This window comes from Oncorhynchus masou, chromosome 28 (assembly GCF_036934945.1).
Source record: "Oncorhynchus masou masou isolate Uvic2021 chromosome 28, UVic_Omas_1.1, whole genome shotgun sequence".
Classification (NCBI taxonomy): Eukaryota; Metazoa; Chordata; class Actinopteri; order Salmoniformes; family Salmonidae; genus Oncorhynchus; species Oncorhynchus masou.
The window spans coordinates 73,541,508-73,560,605 of record NC_088239.1 but is presented as its reverse complement, the minus strand read 5'-3'; the positions used below and the strand labels follow the sequence as shown (position 1 = coordinate 73,560,605).

Sequence of the window (19,098 nt, the reverse complement as noted above, 5' to 3'; positions counted from 1 at the left end):
TTAGTAAATTCGAATTCGGCGCTCTGCAATTCAGCGGATGTTGACAAATGATCCCGCTAATGGGATGGGTGCATCAAGAAGTTATGGAGACGTCTATCTTTAATTCTGTGAATAACAGTTGTATCTTTTATCAATGTTTATTATGAGTATTTCTGCAAAATCACCGGATGTTTTGGAATCAAAACATTACTGCACATAACGCGCCAATGTAAACAGATTTTTGGATATAAATATGCACATTATCGAACATGCATTTATTGTGTAACATGATGTCCTATGATTGTCATCTGATGAAGATCAAAGGTTAGTGATTAATTTGATCTATTTCTGCTTTTTGTGACTCATCATTGGCTGGAAAAATGGCTGTTTTTTTTTACTTGGCTATGACCTAACAATCATGTTGTGCATTCGCTGTAAAGCCTTTTTGAAATCAGACAAGATGGGTAGATAAAAATCTTGCTAATCTTTCATTTGCTGTATTGGACTTGTTAACCAATTGTTGCAATTGCGATTTAACTTGTGAATTAGAGCAAAACTGTTGGAAATAGAATGACTATTCTAATTCTATTGTTAGAATATAATAGTGGGCACTTTGAATACAGTGTTCTAACTTGAATGGGTTACAGAGTTAATGTTTACAGTTAATTCATTGAGCTGTATCTAAAGATATTTTCTTTATAGTTATTTACATATGTAACTATTAGAATGTGTGTTGGAGAACTACATACATATTTTGTTGTATTGGATTACGCTTTTGACTGCAAGTTCCAGAATGCCTTGCGACCGGAAGTAGAAGGAGAACTCGGCAGTTATGAACAAGTGAATATCCTGATTCTCGCAGGCAACTTTGTCGAATCTAAAGTTGTTAAGTGAAGTGAACAAGTAGTGTAACTAAAAGAAGCTTGCATTTTAAACCCGACATCCCAAGTCATTACTTTGTAGTTCTATATTTTGGTGCCGAAGCCCGGGAAAAGTATGAGCTGCAACGAAGATCGTAGGGATGAAGCGGCTGAAATGGCTGAGGAGGAGCATCGGCAAGAAGCAGAAAGAATGAGACGAAAGCGGGGTACCATTCGAGGTGCCACAATACAGATTTTGGGTCAGATTGACGTGGAAATAACCCAGTCAAATTCGGAACCGATCACTTGGATACATTGTTGGAATTGCTGTCAGCTAAGGAGGACAGCTTGTTTGAACTTGATCGTGGAATTGAACAGTTAATGCCATTGGGCGGATAGGAGGCGGGGATTGCATGCACGGAGGATTATAAAGAGCGTGTTATGCTGAAGAGCCGCTCACAACGAGTGAAAGAAATAAACAGGGCCGCAATCCACTACCAGCACGGGTGAGTGACGCTAACTCAAACAGATCACAGAGACAATCAGTAAGGATACCAAAGTTGATTGAGAAATTCTATTGAGATGCCAGTATGTGGCAGTTTTGGAGCCAGTATGAGACTGCTATTCACAACAATGATTCACTGTGTAATAAAGAAGTTTACCTATCTGAAAACATCTCACTTGACCAGCTGCAAAGTCAGTAGCAGGACTGACGCTAACAGACAGTAACTGTGATGCAATCGCTCTGCTCAAGAGCAGATTTGGAAGGAAAGATCTTGTGATTAGTGGCCACATGTCAAAGCTGCTGAATCTCACTCGTATGAAGAAATCCTCTGACCTAAACGCATTGAGGCAGGTATATGATGAATGTGAAATTCAGATTAGAAGCTTAGAACCACTGGATGTAGTGTCAGAAACCTATGGAAGCCTACTATGCCCAATCTTACTGCAGATGATTCCAGAGGACATAGCTCGACTATATTCGTCAGAGGGGAGTAGATGAATGGAAAGTGTCTGAGATTGTCAGTTTCCTACAGGAGGTTCAGAGCAGGGAGAGAGCACTACAAATGACAAGATCATGCAACCAACAGTAAGAGCGCAAACCATGGAACAAGTCATGCTCCTCCAATGAAATGAAAACAAAAAGACCCAACATGCCGCGGCACTGCACACATCCAGCCAAAAGGAACAAAACTGTCTATTTTGTGACAGTGCAGACCACAAATCAGAAAACTGCCCTGACCACAATATTGTTACACGCAAAGAGAAAAAGAAAATGGAAGATGGTTTGTATGTTTAGGACAGAAACACATTGCAAAATTCTGTAAAGTCAAAGATGTGTCATGTGCAACATGTGGAAGCAGACATCACATTGCTGTGTGTGCCGGTAAGAGGAGTGAGGTGCAACCCCCTACTGTTTCTGCAGATGCTGTTGTTTTCTCAGTTATTCCCCATTCAGTGAAGATGAAACCAGATGGACAGAACACTGTGTAGCTACAAACAGCAAAGGCATGGGTAGAAGGCCCATCGGGCAGGAAGATCGCTCGTTGCCTACTAGATGGAGGCAGTCAGAGAAGCTTTGTACATGAAAACCTTGTGAAGGGCTTGAAGCTACCAGTAAATCAGACAAGAGGCACTCACTCTTCACATGTTTGGCTCCTCTGCTCCAGCAACGTCCAAACGCAACACAGTGAAAGTCATCTTGGAGAATGTCGGGGACAAACAGCAGAGACTAGAGATAAAGACAATTGAAACCCTACAAGTGTGCACAGCTGTGATGAAGGTGTCTGGTGAACAGATTCAACATGAGCTCAATAGAAAGGGACTGCAGCTTGCAGACGTTCCAGGAGATGACAATGATCCTGAACTCTGTCCTGATAGGAGCAGACTACTACTGGCAGACAGTATCAGGCAGAGTGGAGCGACTGACGGAGACGCTGGTTGCTTTAGAGAGCACCGTTGGATGGTCGGTGCAGGGACCAGTGTCCATGTCAAGTGTCGCCGAGGCAACATGCATGTTCATCCCACTTGATGAAGACACACTAGGTCTCCAAACAACTGCATGCATTCTGGGAGCTTGAGTCTCTGGGTATTATAAGGGAGAAAACACAGAACCCAGAGGAAAACGAGGCTCTACAGAAGTTTGAGGAAACAACTACCTTCAAAGATGGACAATAGCACGTGGAGTTGCCATGGAAATGAGAAATGCCAGAACTCCAAGACAAGTATACAAGAAACGGTTTGAAGGTCTGAAGAAAAGACTGAGGGATGTGACGTTGTACAGCAGATAGAATGAAGTAGTAGAGGACTATTTACAACAGGATATGGCAGAGGACGTGCCCAAGGACAACGCATAAAGCGGAGACAATGTAAAATACTTCTTACCTCACCATGCAGTACTCCAAGGTGATAAGGTGACAACAAAACTGAGAGTGGTGTTTGATGCCTCGTCCCATGAAGATGGCTGTCCATCCCTCAATGACTGTCTACTCACAGGACTGAACCTGAATCCGGATCTGCTCAGCGTTCTGATAAGGTTCAGACTACATGAAATCGCATTCATGGCAGACATCAAGAAAGCTTTCCTGCAGATATCCCTAGCAGAGAAAGACCGAGACGCCGTGAGATTCCTATGGCTCACAGGCCCACCAAGGGGAGAAAATGAAGAGGAGCTGCGTGTGCTGAGGATGAAAAGAGTGGTATTTGGAGCTTCCCCCAAGTCCATTCTTGCTGGCAGTTAAAAATCAGGAAGCACCTGAAACGATATGAAACAGAACAACCAGAAGTTGTAGAGATAGTGACTTTCTCTATGTAGATGATTTCATCGCAAGTTCACACAACGTTGAAGAGGCTTACATTGTGACAACTGCAAAGCGAATGCTGTCGATTGCAGGCATGGACCTCTGCAAGTGGATGACCAACTCCCCTGAACTGAAAACAAAATGGGAGAGTACGACAAATGTCCACCCATTGACACTAGAAACACAAGGAGTAGTGCTGAAGGTTTTAGGTTTAGTTTGGAGATCGAGAACAGATGACTGTTTCACCTCAGGCCGCTACTGAGCATTTTCTAACGCAAAAGGAAAACAAAGAGAAGTGTTCTGCAGTCGTCTGCAAGCATCTTCAACCCTCTTGGTTCCCTGGCCCCTTCACCATTAGGATCAAGTGCATGTTCCAGGAAATGTGGAAGAGGGGACTCAGCTGGGACAAAGAATTACCACCTGATCTGACAGGAGAATGGCAACAGTGGTGTTCAACACTACCCCAGTTACACCAGCTCACCATACCAAGGTGGTACAGAACAGACATGCGGCCACAGAACGGCCACACTCTGAAACTACACGTGTTCTGTGATGCAAGTGCAAGGGCCTACAGTGCAGTAGATAACATGCAAGGTTAATCACAAGACAGGGAAACAACGACATGTCTAGTTGCATCCATGTGCAGGGTAACCAAACTCAAAAAAATGAGCTCATGGGAGCGAGACGAGCAAACAACCTGATGACCACACTGGAAATGGAAGAAAAACAGATCAAAATGTGGACAGACTCGATGATCGTGCTGCATTGGATTTGCAGCTCAGCACAGAAACAAAGTGAGAGATCCAGTCCTTGACCAATCCAGAGTCATGGTCACATATAAGTGAAAATGAATCCAGCCCTACAAGAGGACAAACTGTTCGAAACTTGCCACAGAGCCAGCTTTGGTGGAATGTACCCAGAATTCTGACATCACCCAATCAGTCCAAGGAGCCTGATGATAACAAGGTTCCAGAAGAGGTAAATGCAGAACTTAAGTCCAGTCGCCAGGTTACTGTACAACTTGCAGCAAACAGCACAGACATCACTGACCCTGTGTTGGAGCTTCAAAAGGTACAGCAAACTGAGAAGAGTGTTCAGAGTCACCGCCTTGATAAAGAGATTCATAGCCAATGCTCGTACAAACAAAGATGCAAGGTGAACTGATTGCTGATGAACTGTTCGATGCAGAAAAGTACTGGATCAAGGTAAGAAGAGTTTCGGACAGGAGATCAAACTACTGAAGGCAGGAAAATGTCTAAACAACGACTATAAAAATCAGATAACTGAAACCGTCCTTGGACGAACACAAACTACTCAGTGTAGGAGGAGGACTGCAACAGACCAACTTCACATTGAGAGTAGCACCCATGGGTTCTGCCCAACAAGTACAGATACTCAGAAATGCTGATCCAGTACCACCATGAGAAGGTGATGCATTCTGGAGTAAGACACACTCAAGTACAAATCAGAGAGCGATACTGGATCTTGCTTGCTAGGCAGCTAGCCAAGAGCACAGTGGTAAGATGTATAGTGTGCAAGAGATGCAAGGCAAGGGCCGGACAACAGGTCATCGCACCTTTACCCAAAAGTCTGAATAACTGAATCCCACCATTCGAAGTCACAGGTGTGGATTTTGCAGGACCGCTCAACATGAAAGAAAATGGTTCTGTAAAGAAGTCATACATTGCACTGTTCACTTGTGCTGTAACCAGAGCAATGCATTTGGGACTGGTCTCAGATCAGTCAGAGACATTCCTGTTAGCTCTAAAAAAAAAAAAAAGTCATCAAGGAGAGGATTACACAAGATAATACACCCAGACAAACCTTGAAACTAGGAAAGATTGAGGAACTGTTTCCAGGCCGAGATGGCCTAGTAAGGTCATGTTCAGTTCGCACTGCTTCAGGAACTTCGTTGAGGAGACCTATTCAGTTGATATACTGCCGAGAGATTTAGATGATCACAGTTGTTCATCGGGAGGAGGATGTTGTAACTTGACTGGGTTACAGAGTTAATGTTTACAGTTAATTCATTGAGCTGTATCTTAAGATATTTTCAAATGTAATTGTATTAGAATGTGTGTTGGCGATTGAGAGAACTACATTCATATTTTGTTGTATTGGTGAGTATTGGATTACGCTTTTGACTGCAAGTTTCAGAATGCCTTGCGTCAGGAAGTAGAGAGAACACGGCAGTTATGTACAAGTGATTATCCTGACTCCCGCTAGCAACTTTGTTTTGCAGAATCTAAAGTTATTAAATGTAACGTGAACAAGTAGTATTACTTAAAGCTTTCATTTCAACCCCGATGTTCCGAGTCATTACTTTGAAGATATTTATTCTATATACAGTGTTGTTGAATATGACAAAAAATTAAAATGCCAGGCAGTTATTGAGACAGGGTACAAACTAAAGTGTTGATAAGTGTTTCCTAGGGGACCCTATAAGCTTTGGCGACATTGCATGTTCTCTCTTAGCTACTTCATGCAGCTAACATATTCTTGCTTTGCATATTCCTTTTTGATTTAGAAGATACTGTTGCACAAACATGGTGATTTAGGTCTACAGCGTCACTGGTATTATCAGGCTGTATTAGCTCGCTACGTTTGCTCTTACTCAGTACATTTATTAGCTATTTATTAGCTAGCTATTAGCAGATAATTAGTGTCTCAAGTTTCCTGGCAACTTGCTAAGAAAAGACAAACTAGCAGTTTGCTGATGTAAGAAACAAACTGATAGTGTCATTATAGAACGCTAGTGGATTTATATTACGAAACAAAGTGAAAACAGCATTGTTATCATCAACATTGTTGCATGTGCTGCATTGACCATGCAGACTAAACGCAAGTGTCTCGTGGTTGAGGAACATCAAATGGCCTCCTTGAGTGACCAGGGGCGTGGCTAGGTCAGTATGGAAAGTGGCATGGAGAGAGAGCGATGACTCAAGTAGCGAACTAAAAAAAATTGACATTACACATGGCATATCACATTTAACAAACCAAACATTCAAATACCGTTATGTTTATTTGAGGGGCGGGGTTTACCTTTATTTAACTAGGCAAGTCAGTTAAGAACAAATTCTTATTTTCAATGACAGCCTAGGTACAGTGCCTTGTTCAGGGGCAGAACGACAGATTTGTACCTTGTCAGCTCGGGGATTTGATCTTGCAACCTTTCGGCTACTAGTCCGACGCTCTAACCACTAGGCTACGCTGCCGCCCATCTTGGCTCTGCCTGTCGGAAGTGGAGTTCCAGAGCTCACCGGTGTGCATGGACGTGACTCCATTTTGTTCCTTGCCCTCTTCAACGCGTCATTCTCCAACTGACTCTCCGCCAATGACGCGTGACTCTCCACCGATGCAGAGTGACTCTCCGCCAACGCATTAGCTTTCGCCTGTATTTCTGCCCTCAGATAATGCTTCTCTTTCTACTGGTCTGCCTTCAAGGACTTGATCTCGGTCTTCAAAGTTTGAATCTGATCCATGTGCACCTTCATCAGATGAGCTTAATGGTACCGCCCTGAGCCCCCATCGATTACAGCAGCCCATGATAGAAATGGTAAATCAATCCAGTTGCGATTTAAGTAGATCTTTTGACTGACGCCTTTAGTGACAGGTCTAATGCTCTAATATTTAATCATTTCTGCCCTCTGAGTTCATATCTAAGGGGCATTTTTCAAACCATTATTAGTTTCATTGCAAGTTCACACTAAAACAAACCGGCACTAAGAACAGCGTGAACGTTCACCTAGTCAGCGCCATTATTACTGCAATGCCCCTTAAAATGTTGCTCTGTGCTACCCAGTGGGAAGGGGGTCCACCCCGCCACCCTTCCCCATGGGCTAGGTCAGTTTTCTGTGCGCTGCTCTGCCGCCCGTTCCGTTCCTCCTGCACTTGTGCCTTGAACCTTGTGCGCCTACCGCTATCTCAGTGGATAAAGCTGGAGAACTGCAAGGCAATCCCATTGTGCACCACTCCGGAGCCATGACCAACATATATTGTCCTGCTTGAAACATTGTTTGCAGAATTCACAGCCTGCTACACTTGTGAAAAAGGTTGGTAATATATCTGAGAATATTTAAGGGGCTTTTATATAATTCTAAATGAATTAATAGCTTTGTTATAAAAATTACGATATCTTAGAGATTTTTTTTTTTTCAAATAACGTAAAGTGAGTGGGGAAAAACCCATTCTTGAACATGGGGTGAGACATTGTTACTAATTTGTAAATAAAGCCAGTTTGTTATATAGAATTATTTATTTCTGGTTTTAGAGGGAGAGAACCAGCATCTGTAGCAACACAGGTTGCACTGCGATGCAGTGTCTTAGACCACTGCGCCCCTCGGGGGCTGTACAACGTGACCGGTCAGGAGTACGCTACAGTACTACAGTAGGAGCAAAATAATCCTAACATTTCAACACCCTAATTGTAATCCAAGTTTCTCTTAGAATAAAAACCTTAGAGTAAGTTTTTTTAAGTAATACTGACAAGTAGTAACAAAAATGATAAGATGGCGCCAGTGCAGAAGGCAGACGTTTTTCGTGTCCCCATCCGATAGTGTTTTTTGTTCGTAACTTATTTATTTTACTCTTTTTGTACATAATGTTGCCGCTACAATCTCTTATGACCGAAAAATAATTTATAGACATCGGGACTGCGATTACTCAGACAGGCAGAGTCCTTTTTCTAACATAACTTTGACGAGCCAGAGGATATACGGCTCCCTCGGGAACAGGCCCCGACCCCAGTGATCTGCTTGAAGAGGAGGCAGAGAAAGAGGCCAGCGAAAAAACCCTCACTCCCCTCAATTCTGCTCACAAACATGCAATCTTTGGACAAAATGGACGAGTTATTGGGAAGATTAAACTACCAACGGGAAATGAAAAACGAACATCTTATGCGTCACGGAGTCGTGGCTGAACAACGACAATCTCAACATACAGCTGGCTGGTTATATGATGTACCAGCAGGATGGAACAGCGGCATCTGGTAAGACAAGAGGCAGCAGTCTGTATTTTTGCAAACAACAGCTGGTGCACGATATCTAAGGAAGTCTCGAGCTATTGCTTGCCTGAGGAAGAGTTTCTCATAAGCTGCAGATCACACTACCTACCAAGAGAGTTCGTATTTTTCTTACCACCGCAGACCAATGCAGGCACTAAAACTGCCCTCAGTGAGATGAATACCGCAATTAGCAAACAGGAAAACGCTCATCCAGAGGCGGCGCTCCTTGTAGCCAAGGACTATAACCCCTGAACCACTCATCCCGGATCCGGTATAATTGTCATCAGCAACGCTGAATAGCATAGCACCACAGTCAAATAATATTACTAGAAAATACTCATATTCATGAAATCACAAGTGCAATATTGAAAAAAACAGCTTAGCCTTTTGTTAATCCACCTGTCGTCTCAGATTGAAATTATGCTTTACAGCAAAAGCAATACAAGCGTTTGTGTAAGTATCGGTCGCTCGACAAAACAATTAGTACACTTAGCATCAGGTAACTTGGTCACGAAAATCAGAAAAGCAATCAAATTAATCGTTTACCTTTGATGATCTTCAGATATTTTCACTCACGAGACTCCCAGTTATGGAACAAAAGGAATATTTTTTATCCAAATATCTCCGTTAGTTTGGTGCGTTATGCCCAGGAATCCACCGGAAAGAGCGGTCACGACAACGCAGACAAATTCCAAATTATATCCATAATGTCTACAGAAAAATGTCAAACGGTTTTTATAATCAATCCTCAGGGTGTTTTTCAAATATCTATTCGATAATATATCAACCGGGACAGTTGGCTTTTCACTAGGACCGGAAGTAACAATGGCCCCCTTTCTCTTTTGCGCACAACACTCAGAGCCCCCACCTATCCACTTACGCGATGTGGTCGTTCACACTCATTCTTCAAAATAAAAGCCTGAAACTATGCCTAAAGGTTTTTGACACCTCAGGGAAGCCATAGAAAAAGGAATCTGGTTGATATCCCTTTAAATGGGCAATAGGGATGATTAAGAACAGAGGTTTCAAAAACAGGGGCACTTCCTGATTGGATTTTCCTCAGGTTTTAGCCTGCAATATCAGTTCTGTTTAACTCAGACAAAATTTTGACAGTTTTGGAAACTTTAGTGTTTACTATCCTAATGTGTCAATTATGTGCATATTCTAGCATCTGCTCCTGAGAAATAGGCCGTTTACTTTGGGAACGTTATTTTTCCAAACATAAAAACAGTACCCCCTAGATTCAAGAGGTTAATGCAGGGCAACTTAAATATTTTTTAACTCATTTCTATCAACAAGTTAAAATGTGCAACCAGGGGGAAAAGAACTCTGGACCACCTTTACTCCACACACAGATGCATACAAAGCTCTCCCTCACCCTCCATTTGGCAAATCTGACCATAATTCCATCCTCCTGATTCCTGCTTACAAGCAAAAATGAAAGCAGGAAGCAACAGTGACTAGATAAAAATAAAAAGTGGTGAGATGAATCAGATGCTAAACGACAGGACTGTTTTGCTAGCACAGACTGGAATATTTTCCCGGGATTCCCCCAATAGCATTGAGGAGTACACTACATCTGTCATTGGCTTCATCAATAAGTGCATCGATGACATTGTCCTCACAGTGACAGTACGTACAGAAGTCTACAGTTTACATACACCTTAGCCAAATATATTTTAAACCCAGTTTCCTGACATTTAATCCGAGTCAAAATTCCCTGTCGTAGGTCAGTTAGGATCACCACTTTATTTTAAGATTGTGAAAATGGCAGAATAGAGAATTATTTATTTCACCTTTTATGTCTTTCATCACATTCCCATCGGGTCAAAAGTTTACATACACTCAATTAGTATTTGGTAGCATTGCCTTTAAATTGTTTAAATTGGGTCAAACTTTTTGGGTAGCCTTCCCACAATAAGTTGGGTGAATTTTGGCCCATTCCTCCTGATAGGGCTGGAATAACTGAGTGAGGTTTATAGGCCTCCTTGCTCACGCAAGCTTTTTCAGTTCTGCCCACAAATTTTCTATAAGTTTGAGGTCAGTGCTTTGTGATGGCCACTCCAGTACCTCGACTTTGTTGTCCTTAAGCCATTTTGCCACAACTTTGAAAGTATGCTTGGGGTCATTGTCCATTTGGAAGACACATTTGCGACCAAGCTTTAACTTCCTGACTGATGTCTTGAGATGTTGCTTCAATGTATCCACATAATTTTGCTCCTCATAATGCCATCCATTTTGTGAAGTGCAGCAGTCCCTCCTGCAGCAAAGCACATCCACAGCATGATGCTGCCACCCCTGTGCTTCAGGGTTGGGATGGTGTTCTTTGGCTTGCAAGCCTCCCCCTTTTTCCTCCAAACATAACAATGGTCATTATGGCCAAACAGTTCTATTCTTCTTTCATCAGACCAGAGGACATTTCTCCAAAAAGTCCGATGTTTGTCCCCATGTGCAGTTGCAAACCATAGTCTGGCATTTTTATGGCGGTTTTGGAGCAGTGGCTTCTTCCTTGCTGAGCGGCATTTCAGGTTGTCGATAAAGGACTCGTTTTACTGTGGATATAGATACTTTTGTGCCTGTTTCCACCAGCATCTTCACAAGGTCCTTTGCTGTTATTCTGGGATTGTTTTGCACTTTCCGCACCAAAGTACGTTCATCACTAGGAAACAGAACGCGTTTCCTTCTTGAGCGGTATGACTGCTGTATGGTCCCATGGTGTTTATACTTGCGTCCTATTGTTTGTACAGATGAACGTGGTACCTTCAGGCGTTTGGAAATTGCTCCCAAGGATGAACCAGACTTGTGGAGGTCCACAATTGTTATTCTGAGGTCTTCGCTGATTTCTTTTGATTTTCCAATGATGTCAAGCAAAGAGGCACTGAGTTTGTAGGTAGGCCTTGAAATACATCCGTAGGTACACCTCCAATTGACTCAAATTAGGTCAATTTGCCTATCAGAAGCTCCAAAAGCCATGTCGTCATTTTCTGGAATTATCCAAGTTGTTTAACTTCTTGGATATAGGGGGCGCTATTTTAATTTTTGGATGAAAAACATTCCCGTTTTAAACAAGATATGTCACGAAAAGACAGCCTTGGAAAGAAAACACTGACGTTTCCAAAACTGCAAAGATATTGTCTGTGAGTGCCACAGAACTGATGTTACAGAAAAAAATCCAGATAAAAATACAATCAGGAAGTGACGCATTTTTTGAAACCGCCTCATGGCAATGACTCCTTATATGGCTGCAGCAGAGAACTGGAACGAAAGGCGGCCAAATGAGGTGTTGGCTTTCGGGATGATCAGTGAGATACACCTGCTGGAGCGCGTGCTACGGGTGGGTGTTGCCATCGTGACCAGTGAAGTAGTGAGGTAAGGCGGAGCTTTATCTAGCATAGACTTGTAGATGACCTGGAGCCAGTGGGTCTTTGGAGGTTAGATAGCACAGTGTCCAAGGACGGGCCAGAAGTATACAGAATGGTGTCGTCTGCATAGAGGTGGTTCGGGGAATCGCACGCAGCAAGAGCAAAATTGATATATACAGAGAAAAGAGTCGGCCCGAGAATTTAACCCTGTGGCACCCCCATAGAGACAGCCAGAGGACCGGACAGCATGCCCTCCGATTTGACACAACTCTGTCTGCAAAGTAGTTGGTGAACCAGGCAAGGCAGTCATCAGAAAAACCGAGGCTACTGAGTCTGCCGATAAGAATATGGTGATTGACAGAGTCGAAAGCCTTGGCAAGGTCGATGAAGACGGCTGCACAGTACTGTCTTTTATCGATGGCGGTTATGATATCGTTTAGTACCTTGAGTGTGGCTGAGGTGCACCCGTGACCAGCTCGGAAACCAGATTGCGGAGAAGGTACGGTGGGATTCGAGATGGTCAGTGACCTGTTTGTTGACTTGGCTTTCGAAGACCTTAGATAGGCAGGGCAGGATGGATATAGGTCTGTAACAGTTTGGCCGTTTACATTGCATTCCACGAGCACTGCATGGCAGGCTGACCACCTGTTACGTGAGTACAGTAAGGTGCCACGGTAAGTTGCTAGCTCGCATTAAACTTATCTTATAACAAACAATCAATCTTCACATAACCTAGTAAAATCAACCATGTGTAGTAAACTAGCTTGTCCTGTGTTGCATATATTCAATGCTGTGCCTGTTAATTTATCATCGAATCACAGCCTACTTCGCCAAACGGGGGATGAACTCCCGAGATAAGGCTGGCAATACTATAGTGCCTATAAGAACATCCAATAGTCAAAGGTATATGAAATACAATGGTAAAGATAAATAGTCCTATAAATTCCTATAATAACTACAACCTAAAACTTCTTAGCTGGGAATATTTTAGACTCAGGTTAAAAGGAACCACCAGCTTTCATATGTTCTCATGTTCTGAGCAAGGAACTTAAACGTTAGCTTTTTTACATGGCAGATATTGCTCTTACTTTCTCCTCCAACACTGTTTTCATATTATTTAAAGCAAATTGAACATGTTTTATTACATATTCGAGATCAAATTGATTTTATTGATGTATTATACTAAGTTCAAATAAGTGTTCATTCAATGTTGTTGTAATTGTCATTAATGCAAATATATAAAAATCTGCAGATTAATCAGTATCTGTTTATTTTTTGGTCCTCCAATAATCGGTATTGAAAAATCCAAATTGGTCGACCTCTCGTACATACCCCAACCAGAAGCATGGTTGCATCACTGCCTGCATCACTGCCTGGTATGGCAACTTCTCATACCCAGTACATCACCGGGGCCAAGCTTCCTGTCCTCCAGGACCTCTTTATCAGGAGGTGTCAGAGGAAGGTCCTAAAAATGGTCAAAGACTACAGCCACCCTAGTCATAGACTTCTCTCTGCTACCACACGGCAAGCGGTACCAGAGCACCAAGTCTAGGTCCAAGAGGCTTCTAAACAGCTTCTACCCTCAAGCCATAAGACTCCTTAACATCTTGTCAAATGGCAACCCAGACTATTTGCATTGCCACCCCCTCCCTTCACCACTGCCAATCTCTGTTGCCATCTATGCACAGTCACTTTAATAACTCTACCTACATGTACATACTACCTCAACTAACCGGCACCCCCCTGTATGTATGTGTGCAAATAATTTTTTTTTTTACTGCTGCTCTAATTACTTCTCTCATTTTTATCCATATTTTTTTAAACCACACTGTTGGTTAGGGGATCGTACGTAAGCATTTCACTATAAGGTCTACACCTGCCATATTTGGCGCATGTGACTAATAAAATTTTATTTGAAAAAAATATGTGTATTTTTCTGGGTGTGAGCTGCAGGACAGAGGATTAGCAATTCTTACAGTATTGTTCTAAATTCAATCACCATCCTCATTCAAAATTGAAATTCAATTTTAAAGACACGCACAATTATCAGTTTCTATTTGGTTTATGTCGCCAATTCACTGTCAGTTTGACAGAGTAGCACATTGGGACCCAAAATCATAATCCGTGCTCTAACTCCCCCTTGCGCTGGTCTGGAGCAATGAAGTAGTGATGCAGAGTACTGTACTAAACCACAAATTACTTTGAAGTCACGCAGTATAACACAAAACTGTGAGTTGAGCAACCACTGTTTGGTTCATCCTTACCCGGTGCAGTCCAGGTAACTCCTCCTTCGCCCGATGGTACGCTACCACACACTCCAGGCACTTATCGAGGTCATCGTTGAGTGCCGCCTTCTCGTTGACTGCCTCCTCATCCTCTGCTAACCAAGACACAGCACAGTACCTCTGGAGCAGTTTTGCAACATCGTCACCCAATGACGTGCACCAACGGCACATGCTCATCTACAAGGGACAAGATGAGAGTGTTGCTAGACCTTGTGATCATTTGACATCCAACATGCAAGAATGTACCCCTTTGAGGACAATGAACTCGTTGGTTCTGCTGACACATCCACTTTATCAATGAGCAGCATTGGCTGCCTAAATCAAATATGTAGAAATGTATTTGGTGCTACAAACTGGTAAATGTTTATGACACTGGGATTTGGCTGAGCAGTCAAAATAGGTAAGTGGATAGTACAGCAAGGTCACAAGTTCCCATTCAAGAAACAAGTACCCCAGGAAGCCTTATCCAACATAAACAATCCCATTGAGTTGGGTGTGAAACCCTGGCCGGGAGGTGAGAAAACTGGCAGAAGACAGGCACTTCAAGGTCTGCCCCTCAGCCGAAAGCTTACTTTGTCTCAAAAACTATGGTTTGAAACCACAGTTTGATACTATTTTTGATTTAACTAGGCAAGCCAGTAAAGAACAAATTCTTATTTTACAATGACGGCCTAGGAACAGTGGTTTAACTGCCTTGATCCGGGGCAGATCGAAATATTTTTTACCTTGTTAGCTCAGGGATTCAATATTGCAACCTTTCGGTTACTTGGCCCAAAACTCTAAACACTTGGAGGTGTCAAGTACAAATATTCACTTTAACAGCAGTTACGGTCCCAAAAACTACCGTCAAATAATAAAAGGCTTACTTCCTGTATTTTAGCTAGCTAGAACAAGGCCTAATTACTGTAAATTTAGTTAGCTGGCGAAAGTACAGTAAACAGGGCTTGATATAGCTAGCTAAATTACAGGATGTATGCCTTTTTATTTTGACGTAGTTTTTGGTACCGTAACGTAACTGCTGTTAAAGTGAATATGCCAACTTAATCTTATACAACTAGTAGAAAAAGCTTGAGAAAAATTTGATGTTGACACGCGAAAGTTGTAACCAAGTTACCGTTACTACGAGCATTTAGTAATAACATTACTAGGCCGTCTACTGTACTACCAACACAGTTTACAGTGACATTGGCAATATTATCTAGTTGGCCTAGCAGTGTCAGGCCCCATTTCACCAACAAAAGAGCTCCAATATCGCTAATATTCCATATGTTGGTGTGCGTGACTGTCTAAATGCTGTTTTAAATCTGTAAATCATCAAGTGATTCGTCAAGTGGCTGGTTAGGTAGTTAGCAACTAGCAGCGCAAATTGTAGCTAGTTACCTGGCTAACGCACCGTTAGCTTCAGCTAGATGCACAAACAGAAACATTTTAAATGTAACTAACTTAACTAGCTAGATATGACGCCAACTTTAATAGTTAGCTAGCTACTTGTTTCCTTATCAGCAAATGTCACGACATTTAATTTGTTGGCGATTTTAGAGACGTTTGTAGTCTAGCTTCCAGCTGTGTCGACAAGTTGTCTGGTGAAAGCAAGGATGTAAACCTGGTGGCATGAGTCGAACCCTGCCGCGGTCTGGAAAGTCGTTAGCTGGCTACAAAGTCGCGTCTTGTTTAACCAGAACTCACCATGTTGAACAAGTGCTTAATCCAAACGGTGCACTAATTTATTTCATCTTGATAGATATATAGATTCCCAATATAACGAACATTCAATGACATTTCTCGCTAACGTGCTGTTTACACTGCAAACACACGCGGTCATTCTAGAACAAAACCACCTCTGAGCCAAACCAGTGATCTCCTCACTCGCCTTGTCCCTTGCTGATTTACTTACTACTTCTTCTTTGGGATTTGGTTGGCGGATCGCATCCAAATTTAGGTGCATACACCGCCACCTACTGTACTGGTGTGTGAGGCCTTTCACGGCATACCTACATTATAATCTTAGACACAAAATTAGGAAAAGGATAAGGAAAATTACCCAACCACATATTAGCATAAAAAACACATAAAAAGCACCACCCATCCACTATTTAACCCCACCTAGACCTACTCCAGACCAGGTCTGAGAGGATATCACTACCACTCGACACCTACTGCAGCTGTTCTGCAGTAAATTCTCACAATCCCAAGTACTTCTCTTCTCTCTATTTTCTGTGAATTAAGATACATTTCTGCAGTACAACTAACATCTCCCTCCTACACACTGCTGTAATATGTCCATAACCCTGATACCTAAAACAACGTAATATTTTCATCGCATAACTCTCACGGGATAACTGACACTTCCTGCCTTGACCTTATCTAGTAATGATTCTGCATCAAAACTCAGCATGACAGATAATGTCTTCTCAGTTTCCCTACCGGATCTACGTCTTATCAAGTTGCGGGTGTCATAGACACCAGGATTCTTCCATTTCAATTGCTCTTCCTCAGCACTTATTAATGCCACCCCTGTTATCATTCCTTTCAACGGCACCCTGCTCTGGAGAGCAAAGCATGTCACAATTATTATCCCTAATCTCGTAATCTGGAGCGCCCTCTCCTCTGAGCATTGGAAACACAATAAATCATCACAAGTGCACTCCGAGTTACCTTCACCAACTCAACAGTCCCCAACCTCTCCTCCACCCAACTTGACACCACATATGAATCAACCAAACAGCAAGGATCCATTATATCTACAAATCTCACTCCCACTGGGCCAAAATCATCCTGATCTTCCTTGGGACTAGGCCCAAACTCGGCAATCACACTCAACAAGTGCCATCTCTGAACTACTGGAGCACATATCCCTGTTTTTGCACTTGACGCCGACTTTCCTCACCACACTACTTGCCTCTACACTCAACTTCTTCTCGGCAGTCATTACTGCACCTGCAACTACATTTAAATGTATCTTCACTCTCATCCTGTCCCAATTCCTCCCCAAGCTCTTCGAAAAATTCTGTGCAATCCTCCATTCCATATTCACTCAAAAAATATTCTCTCTCCTTTTTTTCTTGTTCATCATCTTCTCCTTCACCAGATATTTCAGAAGGCCTGTGTAATCCCCCACACATTTAGTCAGAATATACTCCACTTTCTTCCTTATTTCCTTTTTCACCATCTTCCCCACAGCGGCCTTCGTCCAACACCCCACCACCTCTCCGCCATCTTCCTTTTTCAAGGGAGGCTCTTTCCACATTCCTTACGTACTGAGAAGTGGACCTATTTTAGAGAGAAGTGAGCCTGATGTTGCCTTTTAGAATCCAAGAGTGAAATACTCACTCTCTCGTCTAACATGTGGGTTCAGCATTCTTGAACAAGTTAGAATGTTAAACAAATGTTCTTTCAACTTACTTCACCTGTTGTCCACAGATTTTGTCCCTATGTCTGGGTTAATCTGATTCTGAGACTGCTCTTCTCTGTATCACGGAGGCGCTCCGCACTGCTAAAGCTAACTCTCTCTCCTCTGCTCTCATCCTTCTAGACCTATCGGCTGCCTTCGATACTGTGAACCATCAGATCCTCCTCTCCACCCTCTCCGAGTTGGGCATCTCCGGCGCGGCCCACGCTTGGATTGCGTCCTACCTGACAGGTCGCTCCTACCAGGTGGCGTGGCGAGAATCTGTCTCCTCGCCACGCGCTCTCACCACTGGTGTCCCCCAGGGCTCTGTTCTAGGCCCTCTCCTATTCTCGCTATACACCAAGTCACTTGGCTCTGTCATAACCTCACATGGTCTCTCCTATCATTGCTATGCAGACGACACACAATTAATCTTCTCCTTTCCCCCTTCTGATGACCAGGTGGCGAATCGCATCTCTGCATGTCTGGCAGACATATCAGTGTGGATGACGGATCACCACCTCAAGCTGAACCTCGGCAAGACGGAGCTGCTCTTCCTCCCAGGGAAGGACTGCCCGTTCCATGATCTCGCCATCACGGTTGACAACTCCATTGTGTCCTCCTCCCAGAGCGCTAAGAACCTTGGCGTGATCCTGGACAACACCCTGTCGTTCTCAACCAACATCATGGCGGTGGCCCGTTCCTGTAGGTTCATGCTCTACAACATCCGCAGAGTACGACCCTGCCTCACACAGGAAGCGGCGCAGGTCCTAATCCAGGCACTTGTCATCTCCCGTCTGGATTACTGCAACTCGCTGTTGGCTGGGCTCCCTGCCTGTGCCATTAAACCCCTACAACTCATCCAGAACGCCGCAGCCCGTCTGGTGTTCAACCTTCCCAAGTTCTCTCACGTCACCCCGCTCCTCCGCTCTCTCCACTGGCTTCCAGTTGAAGCTCGCATCCGCTACAAGACCATGGTGCTTGCCTACGGAGCTGTGAGGGGAACGGCACCGCAGTACCTCCAGGCTCTGATCAGGCCCTACACCCAAGCAAGGGCACTGCGTTCATCCACCTCTGGCCTGCTCGCCTCCCTACCACTGAGGAAGTACAGTTCCCGCTCAGCCCAGTCAAAACTGTTCGTTGCTCTGGCCCCCCAATGGTGGAACAAACTCCCTCACGACGCCAGGACAGAGGAGTCAATCACCACCTTCCGGAGACACCTGAAACCCCACCTCTTCAAGGAATACCTAGGATAGGATAAGTAATCCTTCTCACCCCCCCCCCCCCAAGTGGCTGTTCCACTGGATGTCAGAAGGTGAATTCACCAATTTGTAAGTCGCTCTGGATAAGAGCGTCTGCTAAATGACTTAAATGTAATGTAAATGTACAAAATATCTACAGGGAAGCGTTATTAACCTAAC

The 19,098-nt window shown here is 43.4% G+C and overlaps 1 protein-coding gene across 1 annotated transcript in view; it reads right to left on the bottom strand.

Annotated features, from left to right (window-relative positions):
- Positions 1-16,160, bottom strand: part of setx (senataxin) — a 60,010-nt gene extending 43,850 nt beyond the window's left edge. Inside the window, exons 1-2 of the mRNA XM_064943257.1 lie at positions 15,976-16,160; positions 14,269-14,466 (exon numbers count right to left, since the gene is read on the bottom strand). Coding sequence (XP_064799329.1) covers positions 14,269-14,466; positions 15,976-15,978 — 201 coding nt within the window. The 5' untranslated portion in view covers positions 15,979-16,160. The remainder of the gene's footprint in view (positions 1-14,268; positions 14,467-15,975) is intronic.
- Between the last annotated feature and the right edge of the window lie 2,938 nt (positions 16,161-19,098).